General features: G+C 33.7%; 3 protein-coding genes across 4 annotated transcripts; 2 read left to right on the top strand and 1 right to left on the bottom strand.

The window, feature by feature from the left end:
* The first annotated feature begins 220 nt into the window (after positions 1-220).
* On the top strand, positions 221-3,485 carry LOC133695984 (uncharacterized). Of its 2 annotated transcripts, XR_009842583.1 has the most exons (7): positions 221-433; positions 619-664; positions 766-849; positions 2,013-2,178; positions 2,337-2,610; positions 2,713-2,964; positions 3,204-3,485. XR_009842583.1 is itself a non-coding variant. In XM_062117979.1 (6 exons), the coding sequence occupies exons 1-6, from the start codon at positions 380-382 to the stop codon at positions 2,902-2,904; spliced, it is 816 nt and encodes a 271-aa protein (XP_061973963.1). In that variant the 5' UTR covers positions 221-379; the 3' UTR covers positions 2,905-3,485. The 2 variants fall into 2 exon arrangements, 1 of the variants encoding a protein (XP_061973963.1); XM_062117979.1 differs by having other exon boundaries at positions 2,713-3,485.
* A 5,728-nt stretch (positions 3,486-9,213) lies between these two features.
* LOC133697280 (delta-1-pyrroline-5-carboxylate synthase-like) lies at positions 9,214-16,079 on the top strand. Its single transcript, XM_062119754.1, has 20 exons — positions 9,214-9,723; positions 10,048-10,119; positions 10,203-10,306; positions 10,669-10,771; positions 10,981-11,142; positions 11,205-11,482; positions 11,932-12,082; positions 12,247-12,411; positions 12,595-12,672; positions 12,978-13,067; positions 13,132-13,218; positions 13,336-13,422; positions 13,525-13,621; positions 13,718-13,821; positions 13,982-14,057; positions 14,628-14,778; positions 14,896-14,964; positions 15,147-15,213; positions 15,294-15,364; positions 15,761-16,079. The coding sequence occupies exons 1-20, from the start codon at positions 9,664-9,666 to the stop codon at positions 15,846-15,848; spliced, it is 2,160 nt and encodes a 719-aa protein (XP_061975738.1). The 5' UTR covers positions 9,214-9,663; the 3' UTR covers positions 15,849-16,079.
* Positions 16,080-18,425: 2,346 nt separating this feature from the next.
* LOC133696879 (uncharacterized protein At2g39795, mitochondrial-like) lies at positions 18,426-20,489 on the bottom strand. Its single transcript, XM_062119170.1, has 3 exons — positions 20,124-20,489; positions 18,797-19,137; positions 18,426-18,711 (listed from the first exon to the last, which is right to left on the bottom strand). The coding sequence occupies exons 1-3, from the start codon at positions 20,400-20,402 to the stop codon at positions 18,552-18,554; spliced, it is 780 nt and encodes a 259-aa protein (XP_061975154.1). The 5' UTR covers positions 20,403-20,489; the 3' UTR covers positions 18,426-18,551.
* Positions 20,490-23,606: the final 3,117 nt, after the last annotated feature.

Below are 23,606 nucleotides of genomic sequence, written 5' to 3'. Positions count from 1 at the left end.
AGGTTTGGGTTTTAGTCGAGGCCCTCTGTTATCAAAATGGAACAAGGAGCCCAAACGTCAGGCCATAATTGTGAAATGTCGTGATAATCCTTCGCACGTGGTTTCCGTGAAAAGTAAAGCTCTGATCTGGTGGGAGTACCAACAGCGACAGAAAGTTCTCACACGCTGTAATGGAGCGTGGAAATCACCTCCCAATCTTGTAAAACAAGAGAGAGAGAAATACTGGTAATTAGGTACAAGTCAGTCGGTCTCCTCTTCCTTCTTCCTTCCGGACTACGATAAGCAACAGAATTTTAGGGTTATCTTCTCTCCAGCCCAAAAATATCTAAAAACTTAATTAGTTTGTACTTTCTTATCGGTGTCTGATCTCAATTTTTTAATGGACGAGTCTTACGATAATCTCCCTTCTAGCCATTTACTCGGTTCAGTACCTGTAAGTATCAATTTGATTTCTCTCTAGAGAAATCAATGCTATTGGTTTTGCAATTCTTTCGTTTTTTTAGTTTTTTTTTATTGGAATGGGTATTGAGATTACTTTGGAAAGTATTAATTTCTTGCTGCTGACGAATCTCGTGGTTTAATATTATTATTTTTTCTTGATTTTTCATATCTTTATAGGCTGTGGTCACTGAAGAAAAAGCAAAAAATGTCGTGAATTATGAAGGTATACGAGTGTTTTGGTTTCTTTTTTTTTGGAATTTTAGGGTTTTTCTGTTTATGGTTGAAGTTGAATTTCTTACTATCAATTATGAACTTAATGTTCAGTTCCTGAAGCAAATATGCAAACCTTCCCTACAAATATTAATGGAGGCGGTGGTCGCGGTTATCAAACTCTTGGAAGTCCACCTGGTATGGTTTTTAAATAATTCGCTATGTTGGTGGATATGTTATTCAATATAATTTAGTTAATCTCCTGTCTTACTACTGTTGCTGACATTTCATTGAAGTCTTGAATATGGTTTCTCCACTTTGACAAATTTAATATTAACACCTGTCTAGGTAATGAGGATTGTTCCCTGAACATGTTTTTTCAAAGTTTTATATCTTTCATGGAGGAATTGTATAATTGAGTTCCAAGAAGAGAACCTGATTGTTAAGTCTAAACTATAGGAAGTAATTTAAGGTGCATGCATTTATCAGAGGTTTAACATCATGGCCTCATGTAGTGAATTTTTTGTACCTATGAAATGCGGACTGTGTCAGTTGTTCTCGTGGCGCTGGGGACATCTGCATCTGTCATGTTGTTATATATCATTCAAAGCAAACTTTCTACTATCAGAGGTTTATTCCTTTGCGATCATTTTTGTTTAGTTGCAACAGCTAACATGCTTAAGAATAATTGCGACCATAATTCAAGAATGCCTTCCATATTTAGTCCTGACTGTAAAATGTTAATACGTACTTCAACCCTGTAACTTATCTTTGTTTAATGACACATATTAGGTATTTTAAGTGATCACCAAGTATTTTTTTCATTTTGTTTGTTCAAATGGAATTTATAAATTGGTGGTGTTTCAAATTTCCTAGTGGTGATGATTGTTGAGACATGGAGGCATAGACTCTACAGTTAAATGATAAATCTCAAGCTGGATGTTGGTAGTTTGAAGTAGATTCCTATTTTAACTACAGAATAGAGAATACTTACATTCATACCTGGTACTAAAGTTCTAGAACACTCATACAAAGTAAAATTTCTTCATGATCAAATACTAGTTTCCAATATAGTTCTTCATTCTCCATTCAATTTTGAGGCCAGGAAAGCATCTTAAATAATGTTGTAAAATACAGTTACATGGTAAAAATAAATGCTTTGGTCAGTCATGATGCTGCTCTCTAAGAAATCTGATTGGTGTTTTCATGTGCCTAGAAGAAAATTGGAAATGCATATCTTTCATCACATTTTTTTATTAGTAGCAAGGGAATTATGCTGAAGTTTATGATGATACATTCATTTCCAAGGATGTTGCTAGTTTTTGTTCATATATAAGAGCTACCTTTTTTTGTACACGCAGAAGAATTTGAGCAACAACCACCCAACAATTGGAAGGGTGTATTTAGTGTCTCATCATACACGCAATATTTCAATGTGGATTCAGATACTGTTATCAACAGACTGATGAGCTCTTTTTATCCTATTGGTGGTGATTTTTTCGGCAGGATTGATGCAAACCCTGATCTGTGAGTTTGGTTTTCTGTCTCTCCCCCTCTTCCCCTCCCTCTCTTTTGTTTTTTCTCCCCTCATTGTTTTACAGCTATTTTTTTGAGATAGAAAGATGCAATCACAAGAACTCCATGATTCACCTGACCCTCTAATTGTTAATTTTGTAATATGCTAGATACGGACCTGTCTGGGTCTCAACTACATTGATATTTGTGCTTGCTTCTCTTGGAAACCTTGCCACCTACCTCATACAGAAACATACTGATCACAAAGCTTCTTGGAGCTTTGAAGTTGGATATGTGAATGTGGCGGTGTTTTCGGTCTACGGCTATGCAATTGTGGTGCCATTGGCATTTTATTTCTTACTTCGATATCTGGAATCAAATCCTAAGCTGCTACAGTTTTGGTGCATGTGGGGATATTCTCTTTTCATCTTTGTTCCAAGCTCGGTAAGCATCGCTGTCTCTACTGTGGGTTCATAAATTTTATTTTTATCTTTATCTTATCCAGAGACTTAAAAGACACATGCATGCGCTGTGGAATATTTTCAGTTTTTGCTGGTTATCCCAGTTGAGGTTCTTCGCTGGATCATTATACTTGCTGCTGGCATTGACTCGGGCATGTTTGTTGCCACGAACCTAAAGACCTTTGTTGAGCCGAATGATCTTACAATCATGGTGGTTGCAGCATTCTTCTTGCAACTGGCTCTAGCAATCTTCTTTAAGGTCTGGTTCTTCCATTAAGCCTCTTACTGCATGAATCTGGAAGTCCAAAATGATAACTGGAGAGAGTTTGCGTGGAAGGTAACTACTTGGTTCTATCAGGGTGCACTGTAGTAAAGAATGCCAGGGTGTGTGTGTCTTTGACTGGTGGTGTTGTGATTATAGTTATATTGCTATGGAGTAGTGGTTGGGATGGCATGGATGTGATTTAGTCCACAGCTTTGCCCCCTCATTTTGCTGCAATTGTTTTCCTTATTTTTGAAAAACTTTAGTTTCAGCTCGGGTTTTTTCTCATATAAACTGGCCATGTATATATACAGAGATCTGGAGTACTGTTTAAGTATCTCACGCTAATCTTACCAGTTGTTTTGGCTAGCATAGCCTCTCAAATGAACAAGGCAGACTATCTGGTCTTCTTGGAATCTGAGCTTCAAGCTGAAGGTTAGGAAGATCAAATTGAGTTATTCGGTGCATGATATGTTGATAATGGTGACATATTTGATCTTAATCTTTAATTTTGTTCATTGTCGCTAATCACTCATTGTTTAATCTTGTAGAATAATAGATTTATATTGAAATTGATGTGTAATTTTATCTGATCATTCAGTGATTTCCAGTGCCATCTGCTTTCTATTGTATCTTGACCCAGCATCTAAGATCATGTACATGTTTCTTTTCACCTCTGCCTGCATTTGTTTTTTTTCAAGTGTAGATTTTTTACAGAATTTACTTTCAACATTGAGATCATTTGCTTAGAAATTAGAATAATTTTTTTCCTTTACAGAATTTGCTTTCAACATCTGCTTTCTATTGTATCTTTATTCTTGGCCCATCATCTAAGATCATGTACATGTTTCTTTTCACCGCTGCCTGCATGTTTTTTTGGCCTGTGGAACTGTGCTATGATGCGAAGTCTTTTTATATATATATAATGTTCAGATACTGCAAATATATTTTAAAAAAATAAATAAATTTATGATCCAAGTTATAAAGATCTAACCGGGTCAAATAAGGTATTTTTATTTTAATGAGACAATTAAAAAAAGAATAAGCAATGATGGTAAATGGATAAAAAAAAGTGATTACAAAAATTCGAGGAAAAAAACAGGTTTTTTATAAAGGGACAAACAATATAGCATGAGATTGTGATAGTTTAGTCGTGGCTTTTTACTAGAACAAGCACATAAAAAAGTCAATAGGTGAAATCAGAATTAAAATAAAATCAATTGAAAGAAAAGAAAAGAAAAACATGAGATTAATCTGTCAATGTTGTGATTTTAAGTCTTGAAATCCGTTGAATTTAACAATTTTTTATTTTAAAAAATATTTTACAAACTCATAGGTTGATGTTTTCAAAAAAAAATAAAAAAAAATAGGGATGATGTGTGGGCTTGAGAAAAAAAGGTCTAGTTTTTTTTTTTTAAAAGTTTGCTAATAAAAAGAGAATTTTATATAGAAGACCAAAAAAAAACATTTAAAATACAAATAAATGATAAAATAATTAATTTTTATTAAATTTTTTAAAGGGTTGATAATACATCAAGTTGAATAATATTCGAATTAGAAAACAACATAAAAAATGCAAAATACATGTTTAAATTTTATTGAAAAAAACTAACAAAAAATTAACAAGAAACTAAAATCAAAGGATGAGATAGAATGAAAAAAATAAAAATGACAAAACAAAATCAATAAACCCAAAAAAAAAAAACACGTGGGAGCTTAGGCACATTTGTGTGAGCTGACTTGTTTTCTTTTTTCAAAAAATAAAATAAAAAATTAAAATTTAAAAGGGTCCAAGTTTTTTTGTCAGCATGAAAATTAAATTACATAAAAATAAAATAAAATAACATGATGTTAAAGCTTGAAATCAATATTCATGACTTGTAAATGATATAAAAAATATATATATATAAAAAATCAAAGTTAATATAAAATTTTAATTATATGATAAAATTGAAAAGAAAAATTATTAAAATAAAAAAAGATTTTTTTTTTAAAAAAAGCAATTTAAAAGACAACCACTATAATTGAAATAAATAGAGAAGGGGAGGATACCTTTTGATCCAATAAATGGATGAAATTGAATATAAAAATAAATAAATAAATTAAAACAGATAAACATCAATTAAGATAACGAGGACTGTTAAAGCAAATAGAAGAATACCTTTTAAATTTGGTTGAACCATCAAGAATCCCAAGGCAATGAGAGAAAAGATTGGAGAAAGAACAAATTTCACCACCACGACCACCATGTCGGCGCCACTCCACTGGAAGCGTCTCCACTTGGCAGTTCTAGAGACACAACAATCGACTGTTTTTAACTGACTGGGGAGGTTGCACGCGTTGCTTGAACACGGCAACCCTCCATCGCATGCTGGCGCATAATTTTCAAGCGCTAGTCCTTTTTATTAATTATTCTCAATACCCTGAAGAGAACAAAAAAGCTAAACTAACCCTCATTCATGCTTGCTGGTTATTACGAAAACCCCAGGGTAAAATGTTCTAAAAGCTTCCAGATGATAGTTTAAAAAATCTTGGTTCAAAGCGCAGTGAAATAATTTTATTGTAACTGGAAATGATGAAAAAAAATCATTCCATGTAAGTTATTTTTTACTTGTCTTTAAAAGTAACAGTCATTTAATTATTCACTTTTAAATTGAAAAAACTAATTTGCTATTATATAAATGAATAATGACAAATAGGTTCCTGTAACAATATCATCTTACCTCCTGTAGCAAGTTTGACATTTTTTAACAGGAAGAGAATAATGGTGAAAATATTGTTTGGTAAACAGTGTTTTCACTTACTGCCACGGTGTTTTTTAACCTTGTTTTGGCTTTGGTAAATTATGGGGACGAAAGGGTGGTTTAAATGTTTGTTTTTTTTTAAAAAAAAAAGTTTCGAAAAGGTTTTATGGGAATTGACGTTTGCCGTTAATACACGTGCCTGCATGGATTCGTTGTTGAAATCCGACCCATTCCCTGGGGCTTAGGCTAGTCTCTTGAAGGCCCTATTGTATACTATTCTACAGCTAGCCCAGATTAATCAAATGACCCATTTCTTAGGGTCTGTAATAGGGCTTGATGGCCCTATTCTATGCTATTCTACAGTTAAGTTAGCCTGTGTTAATCAAATCATGTATTTTTTTCTTTTAATCTTTTCAGTTGCATTGGTGATGTTTAAAAACTTCTTTGGAGTACGTTTATTTTTTATTTAAAAATATATTAAAATAATATTTTTTTTATTTTAAAAATTTTATTTTTCACATCAATAAATAAATAAATAAATAAAATTATTTTAAAAATAAAAAAATTCAAAAATTTTCAAACACCATTGAATTATCACAATGTGCGTAAATTCATTTAGGGGGTGTTTGAAAGTGATAATGGTTGTTTTTCAAAATATTTTTTGATTGGAAATATATTAAAATAATACTTTTTTTATTTTTTAAACTTTAGTTTTGATTCATTTAGGGGGCTTGATGGCCCTATTCTATGCTATTCTAAAAAAAAATTAATTTTTTTAAAAATACAAAAACAAACCGTACTTAGTATGCCTGTAATTTTAGTTGCATTGAAGAGCATGGGCATGGAAACTCGCCTCTTTTTTTTTCCTTTTACAGTAATGATGTTTAAATGAGTTCATTATGCCCTCGATTTTAACTGCTGAGTGAGTTTTGAGTCTTTTGACTGGTGGAAATTGTACGAAACACTACACGCTACGGTGCCCATGGTGGATAGCTGGGTTCCGCCCGAGTCCCTGATAGGCTGTGAAAGCTTAACGACGATGGAAGTTCTAATCCCTCGATCACGAACCCCATTCCATGAATGTTGAAACTCCTATCAATTTTTTTCACTGTTCCAGTCTCGTGGCAAAGCAAGAGCTAGTATTGAAAAAGAGATTCACCAGCCATTGAACTTAACTTACGTTCACTATCCCGCTGTTTTGGTCTTGTAGTTAATTACAGTTTTGGTGTCTGTATCTCAATTTTGGTCGCAGTTTTTAGCATTTCTTTCCGAGTTCTGATATTTCAATCCTTTTATATTCGAGTGTGTTATGGATAATTTAGAGCTACATTGTTACTCCAGTACCTATTGTTTTTTATTTAGAAATAATATATTTTATATTCATATATTTAAACGATTTAAAAACATAAAAAAATTTAAAATTAATAAAAAAATTATTTTTTTTAGATACTTTTAAAACTCAAAAACAAATAAACTCTCTCTTCTTTAACTGATACTAAAACGATGCACTCACACATTCACACACTAATTAAGCCTGAGCCCAGGCCCGTTTCTCTGTGGGAAAAAAATGAAGAAGAAGAATGTCACCGCTTGATATCGAGTTTTAAGGGTCTTTTTTTTTTATTTTAAAAGTATTTTTAAAAATAATTATTTTTTTTAATTTTTTTATTTAATTTAAATTAATTTTTTTTTGATATTTTCATATAATTTTAATATGTTGATGTCAAAAATAATTTTAAAAAATAAAAATATATTATTTTGATGCATTTCTAAGTAAATTTTTTTTAAAAAAATAACCACCGTAAAACTCTTAAAAATCTAAATAATAATAATAATAAAAGGATAAAATCCAGCACCTTTGCTTCAATATTAGCACCAGACACAACGCCTGCATGGTGCCGTTAGGATCATTTTCAATACCATTTTTTGGTAACTAAAACAATTATTTTTTAAAAAATCAATGATTTCAATTCCAGAGAAAAAAAATGTAATTTTCCTACCAGAATTTCCATTTTTTATTTATATATTTCTTTTACAAAATATTGATTTTTTATTAGCAGTTGGTTATTTCAAAACACGCTTGAAGAAATTAAAATAAATATCCTTATAGACCAAAGATCTAAATCAACTGGGAAAAATGTATTTACTTGGAAAAAAATAAATATTTTTTTATTATTAATCTATTTCTTTTGATCTTGGACGGAGCATTTTTGTATGAAAATTGTTTTTCAAGTAAAAATTTATCATAGTCGCATAACAATTTTAAACCAAGAAACAAGAAATAATATTTAAATTATTTTCACTGGACTGCATCAAAGAAATAAAGGAATAATTAAATCTAATAAACAATATAAAAATCGACAATAAATAAAAAATAAAATATATTTTTATTCTAGCTGAATATAATGTGCAGTTTTTTTTTAAATAATATATATTAGTTTCATATATAGCTGTAAAAAAAATATATAACCATAAAAAGCTTAGATATTATTTAAAAAGCATGATATGATAAAATAGTTTTTCAAGTATTTACTTGTTTATTTAAATGAAATTTTATTTTAATATTGTTTTTTAAATAAAAAAAGATGAAGGAGCACCTTTGCGATATAACCTAAGCACATATGGGTTTTCATTTGAGCTTTTGAGGCCATGTCAAAGATTTTTTTTAAGAAATATACTGAGGATGCATTTTTTTCAATTAGATTTTGACAATAATAAGTAGTTTTAATGGTAAAAAAATTAGAATCTAATTTTTTTTTACCTTCAAATTTTTAACCAAAAACATAAAAAAAAATCATAGATACCTCTAAAATCCTATCTATAACCATAAAATTCATTATAACAAGTCTAGAAACTAAAAATATGTTAAATAAGAAACTTTTTTTGAGATTGAATATAAAAATCACTTTCGTTTAGTTTTTCTCTTGAAGATAAACTCATAGACATTAAAATTGAAGTTATTGACATATAATTTGTAATTTTTTTTTTCAGCAACTTCCTCTTTTTTCTTTTAGCTTTCAAGGATTTAAATGCAATAAAGATGGAGTTATTGACTGAAACGCAAAACTGTAAAACAATACAAATAAAATAAATATGTAAGTATAAACTTTAGGGATCCATGTGAAGTTTTCCACGTAAAAAAAATTTATTTGTTTATTTGTTAATTTTAATTAATGTCTTTTTTTTTAAAAAAATTTCCATGAATTTAATTTCTATTTCATAAAATTAATTGTTAATTCAATTTTTAGAAAATTTCTCACGGTATCCTGTACAAGCGAGGGCCGTGAGACGATGCAGAAAGAAGCAAATCCCAATATATAAAACAACGTCTACAGAGCTTTCGAATATGGAAAAAAAAACAAAAACGGCACCGTTTCTGTTTTATAAACAAAGCCGTTCATAATAAACAGTGCATAAGAACATAGTTATTGACAGCAAGACAGTATATTTTTTAGAATTTTATTATTACAGTGTAAGTGCAATTGCAATGTCAATGATTTTGAGAGTAGAAAAAGGAAAAAAAAAAAGAAAAACGGTTAAAAAAAAGACGAGGCTGCACGAGGAGGATAGAGGAGGGAAGAAACGAAAGGATTGATTTACCCTACACCAGAAAAGGGCGAACAAGCCGCAGATCTCTCTTTCAGTGTGCAAAAAAGCAGCCAAGCCGTTCGTATTAAACGAAGGGAAAAATCTCGTGGCACAAGGCACAGGGCAAAGATACCATCAAATACTACGCACCAACCCGGTAATACTTGAACGTGGCGGCCTTTCTCTGACCTCCTTTATATAAGAGCCGAAACAATCAACCCCAGCACGGCACCAACGTTTTTTTTTTTTTTATCATTTTAGGTGACTCTGTTGTATTCTATGTGCTCGAATCCCTCCATCTACCCATCTCCATCTCCCTATCGACTCTCGATAAATCGCCACCAGTGAAGCACCTATCATTCTCCACTCTACTCCCTCTCTCTTCGCCTCATAAATATCTCCATCTGAGCTGACGCGCTCCGTGTTCCAGTTCCCTTCCAAAATGAACGGCACGGATCCTTCTCGTGGTTTTTTCAAAGACGTTAAGCGTCTCATTATCAAGGTTTTTTCCCTTCCCTTTTCTTATAGCTTTAATCTCCGTATCAACTTTGCTATTGTGTTAATAAAGCCTAATTTTTATTGTCATTAAGTAGATTTGTTTTTGTTTAAGATATGCTGCTCACTTTGATTTTATTTCTTTGATTAGATGTCATGCAGCATTTTGTTTTCATTTGTAAAGGCTGAAAATTCGAATCTCAGTTGATCTTTCTTTTAATGATACTTTTAACTGAACAGAATTAAATGAAAAATCCAAATGAGGGTTGTTTGATATGATTAGTGATCGTGTTTCACATCATTGTCTGATTTTGGGATTTGGTTAATGAAGGTTGGGACTGCTGTCGTTACTCGAACTGATGGAAGATTAGCCCTTGGGAGATTAGGGGCACTTTGTGAGCAGGTAATGATTGTTTGATTTTTGCTTAATCATAGTATTTCTGTGCTTATTTTTTGGAAGATTAAAACGATGAGTTTTGCATGCAGATCAAAGATCTGAACTCTCTCGGATACGAAGTTATTGTGGTGACATCTGGTGCTGTTGGACTCGGTCGCCAAAGGCTTAAATATCGAAGATTAGTTAACAGCAGGTTAAGTATTTTGTGGGGTTTTTTTTTTTGAGCACGGAGAATAATTGGTTTTGGTCATGGCTGGAATTGCTGCAAGTGATCACGTGAGAAACTATTTGTGCATTTAGTTAGTTGATAATTGCGGATGATGTTCTTTTGGACTCTGTGATGTGATGGCTGCCAATATTTTGGGTGGAAAATGAGAAGTTATGCCATGTACTTAACTGTAATGCAAAAGCTGATTTTACATAAAGTTATTTTCTGTCTTCGATCGTCTTCTTTTATTGTTTTGCTACTATCACTACTAATATTATTATCATTGATTAAATCCAGTTGAAGTGGCATATATATATATATATATTAATGTTTCATGTGTACTGCAGCTTCGCCGATCTCCAAAAACCGCAAGTTGATTTTGATGGCAAGGCTTGTGCAGCTGTTGGACAAAACAACCTCATGGCTTTATATGATACATTGTTTAGTCAGGTGCTTAAGATAATATCTGTGTTTATTATTTTTGCACCTGGATTAAATCTCAATCTGTTTCTCGATTTCCTGAGCATCTATGGTTTGCCTATATCTTTTTCAGGGATACATAGGAATAAATCATAACCTTTTGAATGCATGTGTTTTTCCCCATTTCACTTTTGGGCTTATTTTGAAATAAAATGTTGGTACTTTTTTGTTTGGTTCAGCTGGATGTTACATCAGCACAGCTTCTTGTGACTGATAGTGATTTCAGGGATAAAGGTTTTAGAAAGCAACTAGACCAGACAGTGAAATCACTATTAGCTCTGAGGGTTATTCCTATATTTAACGAGAATGATGCAGTCAGTACTCGGAGAGCTCCGTATGAGGTATGTGAGATTGAGTTTATCTCCACTCATTTTACAGTTCTGATAGTGGGCAATCACTGCAGGATTCTTCTGGAATATTTTGGGATAATGACAGTTTAGCAGCTTTGCTGGCTCTGGAGCTAAAGGCTGACCTCCTTGTTCTGTTGAGTGACGTAGAGGGTCTTTATAGTGGTCCTCCAAGTGACCCACAGTCGAAGCTGATCCATACATACATCAAGGAAATACATCAGAGTGAAATTACTTTCGGAGACAAGTCTAGGGTGGGTCGAGGGGGCATGACAGCCAAAGTAAAAGCTGCTGTCAATGCAGCTTATGCTGGCATCCCTGTCGTTATAACCAGGTAAACTTTCAATTCATTGCTACATTCTCATAGCTCATAACTATATTATTACATAAAAATTGGTTCACCTGGACAATAATAACTGATTAAAAGCACGTGGCATCATTTCACAGTTAATAATATGTCCTGCTGTAAGCATAAAACAAAGTTTTAGCATAAAATAAAATTCCACTTGTACAAGAATTTCCTGCCTGACATTTTCTTAAGCTGTTTTAAGCTGTTATGGACTTGCTGCTTATTTTTGTTTTCATCATCTAGGGCATGTGGGGCAATAGACAATTAACCCTCTTTTCTTTGCTTTCTTCTTTTAAGAATGAAAGACAAAGAATGTTTTACTTGGAGAGTTGCTAGAATTCTGAATCCAAAATTTGAGCTTGCTACACGTGTGGTACTGGTTCGAACTAGTTTTCTTTTTCCCTTGTGAAATGATCTCTTATTCTCTTTTGAAGTGGATATGCTCCTGAAAACATAATGAAAGTCCTTCAAGGAGAGCGTGTTGGCACTCTCTTTCATCAAGATGCACATTTGTGGGTCCCGGTTAAAGAAGTGAGTGGCCGTGAGATGGCAGTTGCCGCAAGGGAAAGTTCCAGAAGGCTACAGGTAAGATGACATTTGAAATTCAGCTGCTACTGTTTAAAATGCTTATGCTATTAATCATGTTTTTTATTCACAAATTGAAGTACTCTTCGCTTATGCTCTTAATAGCACACAGGTATGCCTTCTGTTTTAGCAGCATAATAACTTGGTAGAAACTTGTTCCACAGGCTTTGTCTTCGCAAGATAGGAAAAAGATTTTGTTGGGCGTAGCTGATGCCCTAGAAGCCAATGAAAAGCTGATCAAGATTGAAAATGAAGCTGATGTTGCTGCTGCACAACAGGCTGGATTGGAGAAGTCTTTGATATCTCGGTTGGCTCTAAAGCCTGGGAAGGTAAGACAGTTATGGATTGTTTATTTATTTATGTTTTTCTTGCTACCACTTCCTACCTTCTGGTTTCTTTCCAGTTTTATTTTCCATTTAGCATAATGATGTGGGTTGGTTTTATGTCCTTGTTTTATTTAATGGTCCCCTTTCTATATCTTGTTTCTGAATAAAGTTTATAAACCTTGACAGATTGAGAGTCTTGCGAACTCTATTCGGGTGCTTGCAAACATGGAAGACCCAATTGGTTGTGTTTTGAAGAGAACTGAGGTAAGGAAAGAGTGTTTCGCACATGTTTTATCATTTCTACTACATGATTTTAATTTTAACGACTTCCATTCATTTGGTATGCCAGTGGCATAGACAGAATAATTTATTGTTTTTGCTATAGATATTAATACACAATGCATGCAACTAAATGAGACCAGCTCAACCATTGAATAAGAACTTATGAGATGTGAAACTCACAATCATGAATTAAAGTATTTTAATTAAAAATGTATTTATTGTTGGATATATAAAGATTATTTGGAATTTCATGGTTTGTGATGTTTCTATTTCTTTCATGTATTCAGCTAGCCGATGGACTCCTCTTAGAGAAAACCTCATCTCCTTTAGGCGTTCTCCTGATTGTTTTTGAGTCTCGACCAGATGCACTGGTGCAGGTATTCATTTCAGTATTTTCTTTTTTTATTGCTTGTTGTAATCCTTTTTACATTTCTTGAGTAGATAGCTTCGTTGGCAATCAGAAGTGGGAATGGACTCCTCTTAAAAGGAGGAAAGGAGGCCAAGAGGTCGAATGCGATTTTGCACAAGGTTTGGTTCTTTAAATACAGATATTTATGGAGAATACTGGATTGTAATAGTATTTTACATGTCAGATTATCAATGAGATTATGTCTGAAGTTTTCTTGTCCCTCGTTAATCATATAGGTAATCACTACAGCCATTCCAGACACTGTTGGTGGAAGACTTATTGGGCTAGTGACTTCAAGAGATGAAATTCCTGATCTGCTTAAGGTGGGTAGATCTTCTTAAAAGATGTCTGACTAGAAAAACTGTAGAGTTTAAGAATGTTCTCAAAAAAACAGAAGTTATAACTCAGCATTTTTTTCGCTCCAGCTTGATGATGTTATCGATCTTGTGATCCCAAGAGGCAGCAATAAACTAGTTTCTCAAATCAAGTCATCCACTAAAATTCCTGTTCTTGGACATGCTGGTGAGACAGATACTTGGATCACATTTAGTAAAGCGCTTACTCTATTCTCATAATATTTATTGTTTTGTTATCAAAGCTGTTCCTTTTGCTACTCAGATGGAATTTGTCATGTGTACATGGATAAGTCTGCTAACATGGAAATGGCAAAGCGTGTTGTCTTAGATGCCAAAATAGATTATCCAGCAGCTTGCAATGCGATGGTACTTGTGCATTCATCTGTATTTTTCATTCTTTATTAGTTTCCATTGCAACTTTATTTATGACGCTCTCCATGGATAGTATATTGAGCCTCATTTGCACATCCTTTTTGGTGGTTCATAACATACCAAGTTTTTTGGTGCCTTTCTTTTCTATATCCAGGAAACACTTCTTGTGCACCAGGATTTGGTGCAGACCGCTGGGCTTAATGAGCTTATTGTTGATCTTCGCACTGAAGGTAGGAATTCCATGATAGATGTTGATGTTAGAATTGTATCATGGTTCTGTTAGAATTTTCTCATGAGTTATATGATAGCATACTGTTTTACTATAGCTAATTGATGACTTGTAGCAAAAGTTCATGGTCGTTAAATTGATATCAAAGTTGGCTAATTTGAAATTCTGCCTGATCAGATAAAACAGTTGAACAAATGTTGGTAACTGTTTTAATTTATATTCAAAATTTTTAGAAATTTACAATGTAGCAAAAATATTAGACCAGTTTTTATTGTGTGGATTTGAAGCTTAACTTTTGTTTCAGTTTTCTGAGATGATAGCATAACCAAGACTTTAAAATGTTTCCCTAAAATGGACTCCATCGGCTTGTGTTAAGCTATATTCCCTGTTTCTATTATTTTCACTCCTTTGATTCCATCCATTTTACTCAAACATTGTTCTTCAAGAATGCATCTGGTCTTGAAAACTTGAATGCAACTGAAGACATACTCAGAACCCATTTCCCTTTGAGAACGAATAGTTGGCACAGCATACTAATTGAAGGATCTGAGGATTGGTGCTTCTTTTTCAGGTGTTACTTTATTTGGTGGACAGAGGGCATGCAAGGAGCTGAACCTTCCAGAGGCACATTCTTTACATCACGAGTACAATTCCATGGCTTGCACTGTTGAAATTGTTGATGATGTGCATGCTGCCATCAATCATATACATCAACATGGAAGGTATGTCAATGATCTTTTTCCCAACCATAATGATTTTGGCATTTCCTATCATGCATAAACACGCAGACATGTATAGTTTGTGTATTTGCTATATATTTTCCTTCTTCTTGTTGACAGCGCGCATACTGATTGTATCATAGCAGAAGATCAGGATGTTGCTGAACTCTTTCTATGTCAAGTTGACAGGCAAGGATTATTTACAGATTATATTTTATTCTCCTATTCCTTAGCCTCGCTGAGCTCCAAAAACATTTAACTTGAGACTCTCTTCGTAGTTTTTTCTAGATGATTCAATTTTCTCGCATGTATGCAAATGTATTACAGATAGCATCCAGCTAAGTGATGTTTCTTGTTCTTTACATTTGCAGTGCTGCTGTTTTTCACAATGCAAGCACAAGATTCTGTGATGGGGCTCGATTTGGATTAGGTGCAGAGGTAAATGTCATCTCTCAATTATTATGAGCATCATTTGAGATATTCATGCTTCTCATAGTTGATTCTTTTTGGCTGAATAGGTTGGAATAAGCACAAGCAGGATTCATGCTCGAGGCCCTGTAGGTGTTGAAGGATTGTTAACAACTAAATGGTAAGGATCTGCTTATGATCATTGTCTGTCGTTTGACCTGAAAAAGTTTAGGCCCCTTCCTCATCTTGGGTTTTTGCTGATAATACACACATATATATATGCCTAAACTTGTCCCTTGATAAATTATTTGCCATTTAGATGAGCATCATAAGTTTGTTCTATTTTGTTTAGAATAGGTGCCCGTATTTGGTAGCCATTATCTGCCTGGCATGCTCCCTGATCCTTCTCTAGCCAGAGGCAATTACTAGAAAAGTAGATATAGATAGGACTGGCTCTTTAAGGAACTGGTTGCTCGTAACTATTTTATCATGTTCTGGTTTATTGTTATGAATAAAATGGTGGCAAGTTTCAAAATTTTCTGTTTGAAGCGTTGGCATTCTTACTGTGCTTATGCAGGATTCTTAGAGGTAGTGGACAAGTGGTGAATGGTGATAAAGGGGTGATTTACACTCATAAGGATATGACCTTGCAATCAGTCGATTAGCAAGGTAGCTTTCTCACTTGAAGATGATGGTGATAGTGGACAGCACGCCTTTTGCTTTTGAGTTACTTTTCATATTTATGCAGCCGAGTCTGTATGTTAGGCAGTTATCAGATCCATCTCAATTTTTTTCTTGGCCTGATGACCATTAGCAATTCCAGCTGGGTGTCAACATTGCTGATGCCTTTTGTACCGTAGATATTTTTGATAATCTAGCAGCCGTTTATTTATGAATGCTAAGCGAGTTTGGAATCCGTATCATTTTTACCCGCGCTATAGCATTCGCCAATGGCATCCATGGATCAGTTTGTTGCTTGGAGCTATGAAGTAATTCTACTTTGTGGCGTTGTGCTGACACTGATTGAAATTTTGATACTTTGCTTTTTTGGGACATGGGCCGAAAAGATGAATATTATAACTCATCACACGAAAGGGTGATTGTGAACCTTAACAAACCCTGGTAGAGTTGCTGAAGTGAGAGCATCTTTCCCCTCGCCCTCTCTCTCCTGGAAAGGTCAATCAAGGTTTAAGGGCGTTCTATGCTTCTCGAAGACAACAAAGATCGCAATCTTTTCCAGCAAAAGTCTCTTGTTTCTCGGTATAATTTCTATCATCTCTATTCCGTCTATTTTTCTAATCCATCCCAGTTTTACGAGTTTGCCTTTCAATTCTATTATCCATGAGGTGCCAACATTTTACTAGTACATTGATGAGGCAGCCCTTTTAATTTCTGAATGATCTGGAGAGGAAGCTTGAGCAACCCCGGAACATTTGACATGACACGGCAATTTACCTCTAAATGGAAAACCATCTGTTTATCATTTTCAGATTGTTGGTGTCCGATCAGCCCTGTTGATAACAGTATGCAATAAACTACATCAAATCAATCCAGACCATACTTGCAAATAGCGGCATGCTAGTAAGCACTAATTATAGCATTTCAATCAACTTTTTGACGGAGTCGTGCACCTAAAAGAAATAATATATGCGAGCCTAAAAGATACCTGGCATGATCTCCCTGCTGAGATGGTAGGATAAGGGTTTTTCAATAAGCTTCTTAAGGATTTCCACTGGCATAACAACTAATCAATTGTCTTTGTTCCATCAGCATTTAGTTTTAATTTATTACCCTCGCTACATCGTGGACCGTGCATTTTTTTTCTTAGTAAAACAAAAACAAGGATATGAAAATTTGAGACCTCAGCCATTTCTTCAATTAGTAATTTAAATAATATGGATAAAAAATACAACAATAAATAATTGATAATAAAAATAACAATGAAATAAAATAATAAAAAAAAAACCCTGAGTCCATTTGGATTAGTTCACAAATCTTATGTTAAATGGTAAAACTGTAAAAAAATACCTTTAAAAAAACAAAAACAAAACCTATTATATCGAGTGAACTCGCAATTCCCACGACTATAGATATAAGATTGAGATAATCTTATAGAAAAAAAATCAAAAAAAAAAAATTCAACAATGAAATTAAAAGAAAGGACAAAAAAACACAAAAATAAACATATGTTAACTTTTAAAACCGAGGGATGACCTCATAGAAGGTGAACTATAAAAAATAACAAAGCAAAACAAAAAAAATAATAAGAAGATGAGAAAACATCAACTTAAAAAAACGAAAGAAAAAAACATAAGCAAACCCTTTAAACCTAAAATAATTTTTAAAACTCGCAACCCCATAAATCATGAAAACTGGTTCAATCAAAAAGCTTAATTTTTAACTAATTTAGTTTTGAATGATGAAATAAGAAATATATTAATAAAAAAACTTACAAAAGCAAAAAAGATAGCAACAAAAAGAATGTAGATAAAATGTGATAGAAAAAAACCAAAGGAGGATTTAATTGCAAGAAAAAATGATCCCAAATAAAAATGTAGCAATTAGAAGAATAAGAATTAATTTTAATAGACTAAAAAATCATCAGGGATGAAATTAAATTTTTTTATAATTTTATAGAAAATTCTAAATTTAAAAAATAATAATTAAAAAGAAATAAATTAAATGTGTAGGAAAAATAAATTGCAACGGTTAATTGCAATTTAAGGAGATGACATGAAATTCAAGGTGGAGAGAAAAGGTTAAAAAATAAAAAAGTTGTTAGTGCCGAGCCCGAGAAGCATTCAAGGCTCACACCACCCCCATCATGTTAGGGATGCTGAGAACTTTTAAACGCTGTCGAACAACCTCACACGCGCCACTTGAACGCTGTAGGGGTTGTCCACACTGTGACACATGTATTTTTTTAATAATATTTAATAAATGTAAATTATATCAATGCCCTAAATAACCTTAAAATTTACAAAAAAAAAACTAATATAAAATGACAACAAAATCCTTGAGGCATAATTATGTTAGTTTTGTCTTTAAGAAAATTGAAGTAATTAAACTATTCTAAAAAAATTAAAAAAACAAAAATGCATCAAAATAGTAGGCATTATATTATTTTATTCTAAGATTAAATTAATAATTTGACTGTTAAAAAAAACAAAATAATTAATCTAACCTCATATAATTTGTAAAAGATAATTGTATCATGAAAAAAAAAATCCTCTAATCTCCAATGCCTAGTTAAAATATTTTATATTTCATGGATAATTTCATCATTACAGTATTATGCTATCAGAATGAATCGTATTATGAGTCTCCGTGTACAGTAACTTTCGTAGGATAACTAGTTCTTTTTCAATTCATGCCTCTATGAACTGCTTAAGGTTGCTCAACCATCCCATGTATTCTCGACTGTCCTTGTTGATCATGTACTCGTGTAAGAAATTGGTAGTGCTGGCCTTTATTCCTCTGATCTCCAAATACTTGTGAAAACCTTTCTTCAGTTTCTCATCAAAATCACTGCAGAAACGAGACACTATTGTTACATAAAAGAATAATGGAAACCATCAATCCATTGGCCGTGAATAAGTGGTAGTAAGCTTACTGGAAGTTAGGTCCATCATAAGCCATTTGATCCTCAGAAGTCTCAGGACCTATAATTGACATGCTGTCGATTTTTATCTCATCAGCATAAGCAACACAGTTAAACTCTAGACAAGTTCCACACTTTTTAGAGACTGTAACAACTAATGGGATACTAGATTGCACAGGCCGCTGATTATCATCACTGCCATCATCAACATCATTATCCTCCCCAGTAACAACATCAGGCATGTGAACTTCAACTCTCACGAGTTCACCTTCATATTCTCTTGTCAGTATCACAGTTTGCTGCCCAGCATTGTCATCAATCTTGAAAGGATAGTCCTTTGGAAACTCTTCGACCTACAAAAAAGACAGAGTAAAGGGAAAAGAATATAACACAAACCTGCTACATTATTAATAGCTGCAATGACTCCATAGTAAAACTTTTTTTAGAAAGGCTTCCTGACAAAATAGAACTAAAGTATCCATCACTGATGAAGAAAAATAAACTTTATGCATGACAAAAAGAATTCTGAATTCAACACTCCAATTTACCCTGGCATAATGATTCTTGCTCTCAATTTCTTGAAAAGGAAATATACAGGGCCTAGGATCGATGTAGTGGTGAGTTAGGAGCTTCAAGCTCTACAGACAGCAAATTGTTATGATTTAAAGTTTTAAACTCTTAAATGAGAAATTATGCACGAAAATATTACTGGCCATGTTCTCTTTTTGGTTAACAACCTGACCAAATAGTATATCTCGCCTAAAAACCAAGTAAAAGAACTTGAAAGCCTAGATAGATATTTAATTGAAGACATTACAAGACCACTCCAATTCGATATACAGTATCTCCATAACAATTTCTCATAATCCTGCACAAGGCTTGAATTTCTAGTAAACAATCAAGTTTATATTTGATGAAAAATTAAAGCTCAAACTTAAGTTTCTTCTCTTCCATGAAATTTCTTTCTAACCAAAAAGATTGGAAGGACAGCTTAGAGCCCTGTACAAGTCGTTGGCAATAAAGAACAAGGAAATCAAAACTATCAATCTCTAGTACAATGCACTATAATCTCTGCAACTCTGCACTGAATCCAGTTTTTTGTTCAATACTACGATTCTTGCAGGCCAGGATCAATAGTAACATTCAAAACCGGTTATTCTCAACAAAATAATGATTACACAATTGGATAATGAAAAGGAATGTATAAAAAAAAAAATTTTGCACCTCAGCTCTAAAATTACTTCTCTAATGATAAAATGGAAACAAAAATTACATATATTTAATGAAAGAAAAACAAACGTGAACAAAACCCATAGAAAAAAGAAAAAGAATGCCTTACACCATCATGGCCAACGGTTTCCTGGGAAACCTTGATCTCCGATTCGAGAGCTCGAAGAAGCGACTCGTTCGAACTGGGGCTCTGAGTTTCAGTAACCGTAGAGCAAAAGCGTTGCAGAAATGGAACGACAAGAGAGGGATTTTTGCAAGGGAGATTGACTTGGTGTTTCAGGGCGGAGAAGAGGGCAGGGTGGTAATCTCTCTGGCCGACTCGAACGATTCGACTCGCTAGTGGAGCTACAGACGAAGCCGATTTGCGGAGAATTGCAGTGAAAGACATTTTCTTGTTGTGTTGGTAGCAGGGAGATAGCGGAGTGAGCGTTGAGGGTTTAGAGAATAAAAATGCGGGTGTTAGGGTTTTAGAGGTTTAAGTTTTATTTTTATTTATTTATTTATTGCATTTTTGTAAAAAGTTGTTGGAGACTTGGAGTGGATTATCTGTCGAAAGTGACCGTTGGAGAATGTTACAAGGGATACATTTTAAATTTTTTTTTAAGAAATATATTAAAATAATATTTTTAATATTTAATTTTTTATCCATACATCAAAAAAATAAAAAATTATCAAAAAAAATTTAAACAAAATTTTTTACAGCAATACCAATCACGCAATAAGTCACATTCAAGCAGTAATTGGTCCTTATATTACCAGGTGAAGTTGATTGTGTCACCTCTAAAAAAACAAATGCTTGGTAAGTTCCTGCTTTCACAGCTGCTAAATTCGGACGCAGAGTAGCATCATGCTTAGCAAGTTATCTGCTTGCATACACGCAGATGATAAATGTTAACAACCCTTAATATCATAATCGGGTAAGGTTTTAATCAGATATGATGGCAAAATGAGTGGCATAGAAGCTTTGCTTTCAGAAATGAGTTGTTAATTGACACGAATGTATTTTCCTTTGTCCATGGTCTATCATCTGAGTTGTAATGGCCATTTCGGTTCGTCAGTAGCCATTTTCAAAGGAGTTGAGTAACTATTCAATCTAATGCCAAGCCTAGCAGGTTTGATGTAAGCCTACCAAGTAGTTGAGTGCCTTCTTCATCTTCACCCATCCCCATTTCAAGAACATTCTTTTTTTATCATTCATTTTCTTCCTTTTTCACCCACTCTGTCTCTCTGCTAGTTAAACATTCAGAACTTGCATGTTTTAGTTTAGTCATGGCTCAAATAAAGGTTAATTTCCTAACAGAAGCTTACTGGAAACTGTTTCATGGTTCAGTAGTAAGAGCAGATAGCAGGGGTATTCGCTACTCAAAAACAGATCAGACAAGACCTGTAATTCTGCCCTTCTCATTTTTTATTTTTTCTAGCTTTGTTTCCATCTTTAATTTAATACATGTATAATGCCTATTCAATTTTCCTTTGGCGTCATCTTTGTAGTGATTGGTTCCTAGTGATTTTTAATCCGAGACTATTGTGCAAGATTTGCTACCATGCTAATGCAAAACTAGCAGGACTTTGACTGAAATAATTAAAGGAGAGGAAGTTATGATTTTTTTATTCCATTTCCATGATTCAACGTCCGCAACAAATATATCAAATCTTAAGAAGTTTGGCAAGTGCTTACAGTGATGGACTACGACAGAAACAGGAAACTACTAGATTGAATAATTCAGTTTAGAAGGCCCTAGAATTGTTCCCGAGGACCAAAGGTACTTTTTCAGCATAAGAGTTTGCTTGTGTGATTCGTGCATGATCATGTGAGAAACTGCTTGTGCGTGTAGTTAGTTGATAATTGCGGATGGTGTTCTTCTGGACTCTCTGATGTAATGGCTGCCAATATTTAGGATGGAAAAGATGAAGTTATGCCATTTACTTAACTGTAATGCAAAAGCTGATTTTACATTGAAAGTTATTTTCTGTCTTTGTTCTTCTTCTTAGTGTTTTACTACTCCTACTGCTAATATTATTATTATTGATTAAATCCAGCTGAACTGGCATATGTATATATTTTGATGTTTCATGTGTACCTCTAAAAACTGCAAGTTGATCTCAGTGGCAAGGCTTGTGCGGCTGTTGGACAAAAAATCTGATAGCTTTACATGATACATTGTTTAGTCAGGTGCTAAAGATAGTATATCTGTGCGTATTGTTTTTGCACCTGGATTAAATATTGATCTGTTTCTCGATTTCCTGAGCATCTATTGATGTCTATATCTTTTTCAGGGATACATATGAAAAAATCATAACCTTTTTAAACATGCATGTGTTTTTCGCCATTTCACTTCTGGGTTTGTTTTGAAATATAATGTCGGTGCTTTTTTGTTTGGTTCAGCTGGATGTCACATCAGCACAGCTTCTTGCGACTGATGGTGATTTCATGGATAAAGGTTTTAGAAAGCAACTAAACGAGACAGTGAAATCACTATTAGTTCTCAGGGTTATTCCTATATTAAATGAGAATGATGCAGTCAGTACTAGGAGAGCTCCGTATGAGGTATGTGAGATTGAGTTTATCTCCACTCATTTTACAGTTCTGAATTCTGATCGTGGGCAATCACTGCAGGATTCTTCTGGAATATTTTGGGATGGTGACAGTTTAGCAGCTATGCTGGCATCAGAGTGAAATTACTTTCGAAGACAATTCTAGGGTGGTCGAGGGGGCATGACAGCCAAAGTAAAAGCTGCTAACAAAGCAGCTTATGCTGGCATCCCTGTTGTTATAACCAGGTAAACTTTCAATTCTGTGCTCCATTCTCGTAGCTCATAACTATATTATTACATAAAAAATGATTCACCTGGACAATAATAACTGATTAAAAGCATGTGGCGTCATTTCGCAATTAAAAACATGTCCTGCTGTAAGCATAAAAGAAAGTTTTAGCATCAAACAAAATTCCACTTGTACAAGAGTTTCCTGCCCGACATTTTCTTAAGCAGTTTTATGCTGTTATGGACTTGCTGCTTATTTTTGTTTTTACCATCTAGAACCCTCTTTTATTTGCTTCCTTCTTTTAAGAATGAATGACAGAATGTTTTACTTGGAGAGTTGCTAGAATTCTGAATCCAAATTTTGAGCTTCCTACGCGTTTGGAACTGGTTCAGTTCGATCTGGTTTTCTTTTTCCCTAGTGAAATTATCTCTTAATTCTCTTTCGAAACGGATATGCTCCTGAAAACATAATGAAAGTCCTTCAAAGGAGAGCGTGATGGCAACGGTTGTAATTGATATTCAAAGTTTTTAGAAATCTACGATGTAGCAAAAATATTTTACGATCCGCAGCAGCGCAGTTTGGAATCCGTATCATTTTTACCCACGTCATAGCATTCACCAATCGCATCTATGGATCAGTTTGTTGCTTGGCGCGATGAAACAATTTTACTTTGTGGTGTTGTCCTGACACTGATTCAATTTTTTATGCTCTGCTTTTTTGGTTTATGAGCCGAAAGATGAATATCATAACCCATCCCACGAAAGAGTGAGCGTGAACCTTAACAAGCACAGTCAAATCCTGTATCTGTTTGCGTTTAAAAAAATTTTA

The sequence above is a fragment of the Populus nigra genome, chromosome 6 (assembly GCF_951802175.1).
Source record: "Populus nigra chromosome 6, ddPopNigr1.1, whole genome shotgun sequence".
Lineage (NCBI taxonomy): Eukaryota > Viridiplantae > Streptophyta > Magnoliopsida > Malpighiales > Salicaceae > Populus > Populus nigra.
The sequence above is the reverse complement of the archived record's forward strand: the minus strand, read 5'-3'. Positions and strand labels throughout refer to the sequence as shown.